Genomic DNA, 12,601 nt, shown 5'->3' on the forward strand with positions numbered 1-12,601 from the left:
TAAAAGTCGATCTAATTCAAAGTCTCCCGGAGTCTCGCGCGAGACCCAGTTGCCGTACGCGGTGCATTCGGGCACAGTGGGAAAAGCTACCGTTTGTGTCATAAACACAGGAATATCAACTCTTGACTTGCTTCAAGTGTACATTTTTTCCCACAGACAGCGTCAGGTGGCTACTCAAACATGCGCCGAGAAGTTTTTTTTTACTTCAAGCAAGTAAAGAGTTGATATTCCTGTGTTTATGACACAAACGGGAGCTTCCCACTGCACCTGAACACACCGAGCGTCAACTTGGGTCTCGACTCCACCAGACTTTGAATTAGATCGACTTTTACAAACATGTGGGCTTGCTTGCAGTAAATAAACTAATCGGTTCATGTTTGAGTCGCCATCTGACGCTGTCTGTTGAAAAAAAAAAATTGCGGCTTTGAGGGATGTAAACAGCCTAAACAGCGGAACTTACATCCACTCCCATTCATTGCTGCCGTGGCAACGCGGGGACAGACGCAACTACCGCAAAACAGGAGGAATTAAACTGAAAATCTTCAGATTCCTTCTTTTAGACCTAAAATTATATGAAAATACACCCCCGAGTTGAATTCGCCTGGAATTGTCCTTTAAGTCTCTTAGACCTCTCACATTTAAGGAGACAACATTAAGTGAGTTGAACTCAAAATTTTGCATGACCTTGTAAAAGAAATAAACAGAAGAAAGGACAGACACAAATTAGTAGCCTACTTTATATATTAAGCATACAGAGGAGAATTTACAAAAATTAGGAAAACTCAGCAAATTATATTTCACTAGAATGTTACAATGATGGTAAGAAAACGTTTTTTTGTCTAAGATTTTGAGTGTTTTTTTATACAGAAGCTCAACTGGTTTCACGATAGTAGAGCCGGTCATGGACCAGCTGGTAATACAGTAGCTTAAATGAGAAAAAATCATAGAGTGCAGAAACATCAGAGCAGCTGCTTCTGACAAAGATCCTCTGATTTGCTTAAAGCAGAAGTGAGTGATATATTTGTGTTAATATAAGTCTTAAATAGTTGTATCTTCCGACAGCAATCACTTCTATAGAGTGTTTGGACTGAAACACGGGTCTGTCAGTCACTCTGCTCTGCTCTGAGCCGAGGAGAAAACATTTATCGTATCCTACAGTTTTTATCCAATGAGGAGAGAGAACGGCATGCAGGGCTGTGTGTGCAGCCAAGGGACGCCGTGAATGTGGCGACGTAGGGACGAGGACTGTTATGGTGCGTTCAAGGAAACTCGTATTTTTCCGACCGTGAACTCGTACCAGTTCGATCTGGTACGAGTTCACCGGTCGGAAGTTACGAGTGGCCGTTATAGTGACTTTCACCGGTAAAACAGGTCGGAGAAACACGAGTGGGTTGCCTGGAACGCTACAAAGTCGTAAGTTGTGACTTGAAGCTGTAATTTACGGTTTCAAAAGCCTACCTGGAACGCAGCATTAGCGAAAACGACCGGATCACTCACTTCTGCTTTAAGCATACAGAGGAGAATTTACAAAAATTAGGAAAACTCAGCAAATTATATTTCACTAGAATGTTACAATGATGGTAAGAAAACGTTTTTTTGTCTAAGATTTTGAGTGCTTTTTTATACAGAAGCTCAACTGGTTTCACGATAGTAGAGCCGGTCATGGACCAGCTGGTAATACAGTAGCTTAAATGAGAAAAAATCATAGAGTGCAGAAACATCAGAGCAGCTGCTTCTGACAAAGATCCTCTGATTTGCTTAAAGTTGCAAAGGTGATATTTAAACAAGTGGAGGGCCTGGATCTATAGGTACTGCCAGGAGCAGCTGGTTTGACGACCCAAATTCCCTAGCAGTGGTGTGCGGCTGTACAAGCTCTGATAATTAAGGTGATGCCAAGTCGAGCAGCTGCACACTGAGAGAAGAGGTGGAGAGGACCGCGGGCATCCCAACAGAGAGCATTACGAACCACAGAGAGCAAGGTAAGTTTCCTCCTAAAGTTTGCTCTACAACATCACATTAATCACGTCCAGGCGGTGGTAATGTGAAGCAAGGACTAGGCTGTGAAAAACAAATAGCAGCTATCTTTCAAATATTAGGATTTTTTTTTTTTCTTACAAAATGTGAACGGAACGAATGACTCATTTTGACAGCAGAGATAACATAAAACGACACAATGTGAAATTGATTTTTGTGCTTGTCTTTGTAAGTCATTAAAGTTCACTGAATATCTTTGTACATCTGAGGATATCACAGTTTGTTGAAATATAAAAAATGTTGCTGTTACATTTTTGCTATTTCTAGCCTTTTATAGTCAATTCTACAGTGACCCTGACTGAGGCAGGGCTGAGATATGAAAAATAGCCTTGACATTCTGTATTATTATTTTGCGTGTAAAAACTATAAAGGGGTTAACAATTAACAAAGTTAAGATTGGTTTGTGTCACAGTTTTTTCAGTTTTGATAAGAATACATTGCTGTTGTTTTTTGTTCCTATTTTAACACCATGCAAATACATCAGCATAAGGTAAATGATGATAATGTTATCCTATATATTTTTTTAATTTCATTTAAATTTAAGTTGGTAATGATGAAGTGACCTTTGTTTCTCTGTGATCAGTCATCACAGTAGAACATGACGTATGGCTCTGCTTGTTCAACAGGTTTACACACCCAGAAATGTACAGTACTATTAGGCATATAGACCCTATAGACCCTTTCACAGCTTGACGTATTTCGGGGGGTGGGGCTTAGCTGGATAGCCTCGTGAACCAGCCTCTCGCGGAAGTGCATTTCATTTCGGCCCAATTCCAATCCGCCCCCTAAAGACTCGGACCCTGAACCCTCACTGACTTAAAGCAGAAGTAAGCGATCCAGTCGTTTTGGCTAATGCTGCGTTCCAGGCAGGCTTTTGAAACCGTAAATTACAGCTTCAAGTCACGACTTACGACTTTGTAGCGTTCCAGGCAACCCACTCGTGTTTCTCCGACCTGTTTTACCTGTGAAAGTCACTATAACGGCCACTCGTAACTTCTGACCCGTGAAGTCGTACCAGATCGAACTGGTACGACTTCACAGGTCGGAAAAACACGAGTTACGAGTTGCCTTGAACGCACCATAACAGTCCTCGTCAAGGGGGTGGATCTGACTACACGCAGGCGTAGCTCACAGTCGGCCATATGAGGACGGGCAACTTGCTCTGACTCTGGCTGCAGTTACAGTGCAGTAGATAGGTGATCCAGTCATCTGCACTAAAAAAACGATTCATAACTCTGTGTAAAATAAATCAATATGTAGCTATTACTTTAACTATTTGCATAATGTCACTAAAATGTTACTTTTACAAAAAAAAATATATTATTAAAATTATCCGTGATTCTAAATATGCTGCATCATAACTGCATAAACGTTCATAAAAATCAAACCGTTTTGAAATCGGACAAAAACTGATCAAGTTATGGTCATTATAGCAGAACATGCAGCAGAGGCTTAATGCTCTGAGGGAGAGAGTTGCCCGTCCCAAGATGGCCGCCGTACTGGCTATGCCGTGTCTTTGGGAAACAGCTGGGGGTGAGTCATCTAGTTCTTATATATATCTATGGTCCTCGTCCCTACGTCACCACATTCAGGCGCATCCCTTGGCTGCACACACAGAGAGGACTGCCCCTTTATGCCGTTCTCTCTCCTCATTGGATAAAGGTTGTGTAGGATACAAGGAAAGTTTTCTCCCCGGCTCAGAGCAGAGCAGAGTGACTGACAGACCCGTGTTTCAGACCAAACACTCTATAGAAGTGATTGCTGTCTGAAGATACAACTATTTAAGACTTATATTAACACAAATATATCACTCACTTCTGCTTTAAAGGACAATTCCAGGCGAATTCAACTCTGGGGTGTATTTACCTATCATTTTAGGTCTAAAAGAATGAATCTGAAGATTTTCAGTTTAATTGCTCCTGTTTAGCGGTAGTTGCGTCTGTCCCCGCATCCCCACGGCAGCAATGAATGGGAGTGGATGTAAGTTCCGCTGTTTAGGCTGTTTACAGCCCTCAAAGCCGCAATTTTTTTCCACAGACAGCGTCAGATAGCTACTCAAACATGCACCGAGAAGTTTATTTACTTCAAGCAAGCCGGCATGTTTGTAAAACTAGATCTAATTCAAAGTCTCCCGGAGTCTCGCGCGAGACCCAGTTGAGTGCGCGGTGCATTCGGGCGCAGTGGGAAAAGCTACCGTTTGTGTCATAAACACAGGAATATCAACTCGTGACTTGCTTCAAGTAAAAAAAACTTCTCGGCGCATGTTTGAGTAGCCACCTGACGCTGTCTGTGGAAAAAATGTACACTTCAAGCAAGTAAAGAGTTGATATTCCTGTGTTTATGATACAAGCGGGAGCTCCTACTGCGCCTGAATACACCAGCACTGCAACTTCGGGCTCGCGCGAGACTCCGGGAGACTTTGAATTAGATCTAGTTTTACAAACATGCCGGCTTGCTTGAAGTAAATAAACTTCTCGGTGCATGTTTGAGTAGCCATCTGACGCTGTCTGTGGAAAAAAATTGCGGCTTTGAGGGCTGGAAACAGCCTAAACAGCGGAACTTACATCCACTCCCATTCATTGCTGCCGTGGGGATGCGGGGACAGATGCAACTACCGCTAAACAGGAGCAATTAAACTGAAAATCTTCAGATTCATTCTTTTAGACCTAAAATGATAGGTAAATACACCCCAGAGTTGAATTCGCCTGGAATTGTCCTTTAAGTGACGTCAGCTCTAAGTGACAGAGTGTGAGAGTGTGTGAGGGTCCAGGTGCTGTAAACATGAATGGAACAGCACTTACCCACTCTCACCACACGTTACCTTGACAACAAAATGTTTTTAACCCCGCCCTTGGACCGATAAATTACCGTACTTTCAACACGCACAAGGTGTGTGAGGGGGACGGACTCAAAACAAAATGTTCCTGGATCAGATCTGATCAAATCATCATCAATAATCACAAACTGCACGTTAATACTGACAGTAAACTGCTTCTTTTTTTTCTTTCTTTTTTTTGGCTCCAGTCCATTAACAATAAAGAGAGCGGCGGAGCTCTCTCTGACTACGTGTGTTAATTTACTTTTCTTTTCTTTTTTTTCAACACTCGCGTTCCGACGGCATCTCATGTGTTTGACTTCACAACGCTATGAACTGTGGGTAATTCCCCTACCCAAAGTCAGCACTGGGGGCAGTAAGGGCTCATTCACTGACTCACTGACTTGATGACCTGACAACGGAACAGCCCTCACACACTCACGGACTTCCCGTGTCCAAATAAAAACTGTGTTTTTCCTGCACTTTGAGGGGCTGGAAAAAATTATATTATAGTGAACAATGGAACTGTGTATTTTTTTTCAGGTAAAACCTCTTTTAGGCCGTGAAAATAGGCCGTTTCTTTGGGTCTGTTCACAACACTGTATGTTGTAAATCTCTGGGCAGGGCTATTATGGGCTGGCGTTGCTAACGGGAGGAGTGCAGAGAGTCTTCTACTGCAATTAAAGTACTTAGGGGCTATTTGGAGATCATACAACCCCACTTTAAAAAAATGCTACTATCCCTTTAAATATCTGCCTGTCTCTGTCTTTTCTACCACAGAGGTAACACAGCTCCACAGAAGACGTAAAAACCGATCCACATCTTGCAGAGGCCACTGCCAGAGACCATTACCCATGATGCCCCGCTGCAGAGTGAGCCTCAGCACCATGCTTTTCCTGCTGATCCTACTGGGTGCAGCAGTGGTGCTGTTCTGTGCCTGGTTTGTCCAGTTCAATCCCTGCAGCTGCAGCTCTGCCTCCTCCAACGGCAAGGTTCACGTTCTGCTGCTGTCGTCCTGGCGATCAGGCTCGTCCTTCCTCGGCCAGGTGTTCAGTCAGCACCCGTCTGTCTTCTATCTCATGGAGCCCGCTTGGCATGTGTGGTACAAGCTGGAGAAACCCAGGAAAGGGGAGCTGCGGATGGCCATGAGGGATCTGCTGAGGAGTGTGTTCCAGTGTGATTTCTCCGTGATGGATCCCTACCTTCACAACAACGAGTCCATATTTGTGTGGTCTCAGAGTCGAGCTCTGTGCTCGCCTCCAGCCTGCTCTCTCACACCACGCAGCCAGTTGAGTGACCCGGATCGCTGCATAGAGATGTGTCAGCCCCCCGACATGCAGGAGGTGGAGGAAGCCTGCCACACTTACAGTCATGTGGTGTTAAAAATAGTGCGCATATTTGAGCTGGAATCCCTCTACCCACTTCTGCAGGACCCAAGCTTAGACTTCCGCATCATCCACCTGGTCCGAGACCCACGGGCTGTGTTTCAGTCTAGGGAGCGGTCAGCGAGTGTCTTTATACAAGATGACGGTGCTGTCTTGGAGCAGAGAAACATCCCACCCGCTGAGGTGCCGTATGAAGTCATGCAGGAAGTCTGCCGTAGCCACGTGCGCATCAATGAAAGGGCCGTCCTGAAACCCCCTCCTTTTCTAAAAGGGCGCTACAAAATGGTCCGTTATGAGGATGTGGTACGCAACACACTGGAGGAAATATCTGCACTGTATGAATTTGCAGGTCTGGAGATGACGCCGCAGTTGGAGGAGTGGATCTACAGAGCTACCCACGGGAGAGGCAAAGGCTTGGAGGGACAACCCTTTAAAGTCACCTCACGAAACGCCACCAAGGTGTCTGAGGCTTGGCGCACCCTGCTGCCACACAGCAAGGTCAGACGCATCCAGGAAGTGTGTAAAGGGGCCATGTCATTGATCGGGTACAGGACAGTTAACAGTGAAGAAGAACAGAAGAGACTTGACATCGATCTGCTGGCGCCACGGAACCAAACGGAGCATCCAAGTGACAGTTAAAACATGGCTGACAAAGACATCATCACCAAGAGACGACATGGGACAGAGGGGCTGATGCAAGAGTAGGGCTGGGCGATATGGGACAAATATCATATCACGATTTTTTTTAAATAAAGTCACAATTTCGATTTTATCACGATCTTAAATCGAAAAAAGAAAAACAGACAGTTTAGGCCAAAGAACCTTTCTGAACAGATTTAAATCTAAATAGTTGCAGTTTTGCCAACATTTGCAAACAACATAAACATACTAAAAGATAAACAACAACACTAAAGTAATGTGCACTCTTGCAACATGAAAGGTAGCTTTCAATAAATATGAAGAAGACATTACTGCTTTATTCAACACAGTCATTTTTACAGGATTTAAGTAGGCCTATATCAAAAAACTAAATAGCTTATTGAAAAGGGTCAAATAAAAATGCAAGCTAAAGTAACTGTGGCTATCTCTTACAGTGTTTCCCACAGGATTTTAAGGTGGGGGTGGGGGGGTCGGACTATCCAACGGGGGATTTGGGGGGGGGTACAATTAGCGTGATATAGCGCATTTACTGTTTATTAGCGGCCAAGCGCGACCTATCCATGCGCCAGCAGTGTGTGTGTCTGTGTGTGTACGTGCGGTGCGCCCGCATGCGAGAGAGGCGGCAGGTGGAGGGGCTGACTGGCAGAGATGAGAGAAAGAAAAGAAAAAAAAGCGACTAACTCCTCCGTTGGAGCAATGGCTCTCCATGCGGCTACCGCCAGGCCCGGCTCTAGCCATTTTGGTGCCCTAGGCGAGATTACTCCCAGGCGCCCCCCCCAACAATGATCATAATGATCATAACGATAACATAGCAGTGTATCTCTATGTCCCCTCTGACCCTGAGATACACAACTTGCACATACAATCAGTAAAATTGCATTGAGTAAATCCTGGGTGAAGACATGAAAAAATTAGTCTCTTCACAATCATGAGAACAAACTGTTGTGGTGCTTGAAATGGGTATACGAAAGTCTGGGCTTCACAAAAGCAGTGGAAGATACTGTATGATATAAGGCCATAAGTGTAGAAAAAAAATTGTGAAATTGCTTTTTGAGCATATGTTAGGCCTAACTGTCATTCTCACCAAATGTCTCAAATGTGGGATAACAGAAGCTAAATATTGACTTCACATTAAACTTCATGAGATGTGTGTAGCCCTAAATGAGAAATGTTCTCCAAATATCAACTAAATAGACAAAAAACACACAAAATGTACACTATTTAGCCTATATAATGTACCCTATGTGTTGTCACTGTGGTACTGTTTGAGAGGTAAAAAAAAACAAAAAAAAACTAGTTTCTAGAGCTCAGCAGGTCTGAATACAGAGCTGGAGCTGTTTGTCATTGTTTATTTATTTGTTTTGGGGTTTTTTTTTCTACACAGAAAACACTAAGTGAGGGGGCGCCCTCACTTTTTTTCCCCCTTGACTGGCGGCGCCCCTCCAGCAGTTGGCGCTCTAGGCGACTGCCTATATCGCCTATGCCTAGAGCCGGCCCTGGCTACCGCTACACACATAAACAAGGAGGCGGGTACAGTAACGACGATCCTACGATCTCTGCACTTTGGCAGATCGTCTACATGGTCTAATCCTTCACGATCTAGTATCGTCATATCGCCCAGCCCTATGCAAGAGCTAAAAAATATCAGACAGATGTGCAGCCAAACTGCAAAACAGAACCAGATTCACTTAGGTTTGGTGACAGCAAGTTGTGCCCTGAAGCCTCTGCAGAAACCAACCATCACCTGATGCTCTGAACTACACATCATGACACATGGCTCTGTGTAGCAGTCTTAAAAATCATTTTCAAGGCCACACATGGAAATAATTCAGTTTGAAACACAAGTGAGATGACGAAGAGGCTTAATTTAAAACAAAATTCGACAGCACTCATGACTGAGTAGTTCTCCACTTTATCTGCCTAGCCCGTGAATCATGTGGGCTCTTTTTGGTGATAGCTACACAATCCCATGTACAAAGTGAATCTGGGGCTGGGTTTTGCACAGTGCAATCTTTCTGGTGCACTGTAAAAACTCGACATCTTTCCAAGAATATTTGTCTTATTTCTTGTCCAAATGTCTCATTTCTAGTCTAAACTAACCTTTTCCCACTTAAAATAAGACTCATCACCTAAAAATTAACTTGTTTTTAGATCATTTTCACTTGTTTCAAACTAATTTTCACTTGAAATAAGTAGAAAAATCTGCCAGTGAAAGCAAGTTTTTTGTGCTTGTAATAAGGAAGAAAAACTTGCTCCACTATCAGATTTTTCTACTTATTTCAAGTGAAAATCTGCTTCAAAGTAAAAAAAAAGTGTCTAAAAACAAGCTGCTTTTAATATGATGTGTCTTATTTTAAGTATAATGCGATTTGTTTTGACTAGAAATGACATTTTGACTAGAAATAAGACAAATATTCTTGGTAAGATACTTGGGATTTTGCAGTGCAATCCCATGTACAAAGTGAATCTGGGGCTGGGTTTTGCACAGTGCAATCTTTCTGGTGGTGACGGTCACATTAGGGGAGGTAAGTTGACTTATAGTTTAATGTTGAACAAGCAGAGCCACACTTTGAATAACAGTAAATTATCTTTGGCTTCCACCTCTGCCTCCTTGTTTCTGTATTTTCTATCTGTTGAGCCTCTCTCCTCCCTTCACTCAAGTGCCTGGTGAATATCAATAGTCTTGGACTGCCAAATAGTGACCAGTCTTTGTAAGTGTAACAAAGTCATAGGTACAAAAGGGAGGAGACTATTGAGACCTGTAATCTCCACCTGTACGCAACACCATCACCTACGGCTCATCTATTGTCTTCTCTGGGTTGGGGCTGCCCCCTGTGCTGCTGAGTTTTGCCTTTGTTGGAATTTGATTATTTCTCAATTTCTGTTTTATTATTAAATCCTTGGGATGTTCTGGATTTATTTTTGTCTTGAGTGATGCTGGTCACATTATCTTTATTTTTCTATTGGGTTGGGATTAATTGCATTGGTGGATTTTATTATCTGAAGACTGAATATGAAATTTGTGTGCAGTGAAGTTTTTAGGGTTGTTTTGTAACCAGTAATAATTGAGAAATTATTAATTAAATGTTTTGCCTGTGTATTTTCTTGAATGTCTTCTAAGCACCAATACTCTTCCACTGGAGGTGACAAATCAAAAGCTATGGTTGAATAGGTTGAAGCTCCACCTCAAGATGAAGGTTAAACTAATCTGTTTTGATCATCTATCTATTTATTTATAATTGTTACAGTTTAAACCACAATCAAAACATGATGGGTTTTTTTTAATAAAATGTGTGATCTTGGTAAGGATAGCTTTTTTCCCCCTTTAAAAAAAAAAAAAAAATCTTTATCTTTAAATGACCAGACAGACAAGGAAAAACATAGTTAAGTAATCAGACATTATGATAAGGTAAATAAATAAATACTAATAATACTAATAATAACAATACAAAACAAAAATACAACTAGTTCTCACTGTTATTTTCTCCATTACCTAAATTGTCATCTTGTTTAATTAGTGCTACTCTTATTATTAAAGCAGAAGTAAGCGATCCGGTGGTTTTGGCTAATGCTGCGTTCGAGGCAGGCTTTTGAAACCGTAAATTACAGCTTCAAGTCACAACTTACGACTTTGTAGCGTTCCAGGCAACCCACTCGTGTTTCTCCGACCTGTTTTACCTGTGAAAGTCACTATAACGGCCACTCGTAACTTCTGACCCGTGAACTCGTACCAGATCAAACTGGTACCACTTCACAGGTCGGAAAAACACGAGTTACGAGTTGCCTTGAACGCACCATAACAGTCCTCGTCCCTACGTCACCACATTCAGGCGCATCCCTTGGCTGCACACACAGAGAGGACCGCCCCTTTATGCCGTTCTCTCTCCTCATTGGATAAAGGTTGTAGGATACAAGGAAAGTTTTCTCCTCGGCTCAGAGCAGAGCAGAGTGACTGACAGACCTGTGTTTCAGACCAAACACTCTATAGAAGTGATTGCTGTCGGAAGATATAACTATTTAAGACTTAGATTAACACAAAAATATCGCTTACTTCTGCTTTAATATGAAAGTATTAAATACATTGAAATTTAAAGGGATAGTTCAACATTTAGTCAAATTGGCCCATCACCATAATCCCTATAGTCATAGCAGTAGGTTCATCACCTTTAATTGTCGGTGCAAGCTGTTTTTAGAACGGCGGAGCAGAGCCGTGAGCTGCTCAGAGCTACGCTACGGAGGCTCATTATGGGATTTCTTGGTTTCCCTCATCAAACTCATTAAATACACAATCCAACAACTCCACAACACACTATTACTGCCTGTGTAAACATGATCAGTTGTATATGTGTATGTTATGTGTATTATTGTGTGTTTTGTATTGTATTGTGTTACTATTGAGTGAAAACAACGTGGACTCAGACTCAGTGAGAGAGTTTATTCCTCCGAGATGATTCAGAAATACATTCAGAGTGACTCACTACATTCATCACACACACACACACACACACGCACACACACACACACACACGATGTCATTACATTCATGTGACTTGGCTCGTCGACTCGTCTCTGCACTATAAACTCTGTGTGAGCGACGTGTCATTGATTAATTAATTAATTAATTAGATCTGAATGAATCTATAGTTGTTCTATTAAAGGAGCAGTTCAACAACTCTTCAGTGTGATCATCAGAGACAGGTTATAATAACAGTCCTACGTTTCCTACTTCACATATAGAGAAGCCGTGGTGGTGATGGCGGTCGTTGTGGTCGTTGTTGAGGTTGTCGTGGCGAGGGAGTGAAAGGGGGCGGAGCCTGAGAAGCCTCCATCACCATGTGCTTTACATTAAAGGAGCAGTTCTGAACACACACACACACACACACACACACACACACACACAGCCTCTGACCTGAGTCTCATAAACATTGGTGAAGCAGCAGCAGCATGTCGACGTCAACGTGGAGTCTAAAGCTGAGACACTACAGGTGAAAATACAGGTCAAATTTGATGTTTAAATATGTAAATGAGGCGATATCAAATTAAATATGCGCTAATTTGCATATATTTCCAGAACAGAAACATGAACAATGGATAAAACTACTTTGTTTTATTTTGTTGACATATTAGAGTCTTTAGTTTTTACAGAGGAGGATTGTGGATATCTCTTTTTATCACTCTGTAGATGAGAAAATACTGTCACCAGCCCTTTAAAACATCAAATGTCTCCATGTTTTTAGTAATAAAATGTTGTATAAATGAGGCTGTGAATGATATATCAACAATCCCCTCTGTAAAAACCTTCAGAATATAGAAAGGGATCAAAGTGGAAGGTTTGGTGTCTGGAAGTGCTGCTGAAGTGGAGATTTCTAGAGAGGAGTCTGAGTCTGAAAAACTCTTTCTGAGGAAACGGCCTTTAAAGGCTTAGACTGTAAAACTACAGAGATTGTTATTGTCAATCCTACTTTTAGGATTTGTTGCTATGATACAAAGGAAATGACATCATTGTTCAGGAGAGAGAAAGAGCTTTACAACGACACCTGACATGACACGGCTCAGACTAACTCCTGGTGAGTTTAGGAGAAATCTAGTAGTAAAATAAATAAAAACCTTAAAGGGATAGTTCAACATTTTGGCAAATTGGCCCTATAGTCATAGCAGTAGGTTTGTTACCTTTAATTGTCGGTGCAAGCTATTTTTAGAACGGCGG

The 12,601-nt window shown here is 42.2% G+C and overlaps 1 protein-coding gene across 1 annotated transcript; it reads left to right on the plus strand.

Annotated features, from left to right (window-relative positions):
• Positions 1-5,703: 5,703 nt before the first annotated feature.
• LOC310987969 (carbohydrate sulfotransferase 6-like) lies at positions 5,704-6,873 on the plus strand (the record flags this gene model as incomplete). The annotated part of the gene is made up of 1 exon (XM_083974438.1): positions 5,704-6,873. The coding sequence occupies one exon, from the start codon at positions 5,704-5,706 to the stop codon at positions 6,871-6,873; it is 1,170 nt and encodes a 389-aa protein (XP_083830564.1).
• Positions 6,874-12,601: the final 5,728 nt, after the last annotated feature.

This window comes from Trachurus trachurus (assembly GCF_905171665.1).
Source record: "Trachurus trachurus genome assembly, chromosome: 6".
In the NCBI taxonomy this organism is placed as follows: domain Eukaryota; kingdom Metazoa; phylum Chordata; class Actinopteri; order Carangiformes; family Carangidae; genus Trachurus; species Trachurus trachurus.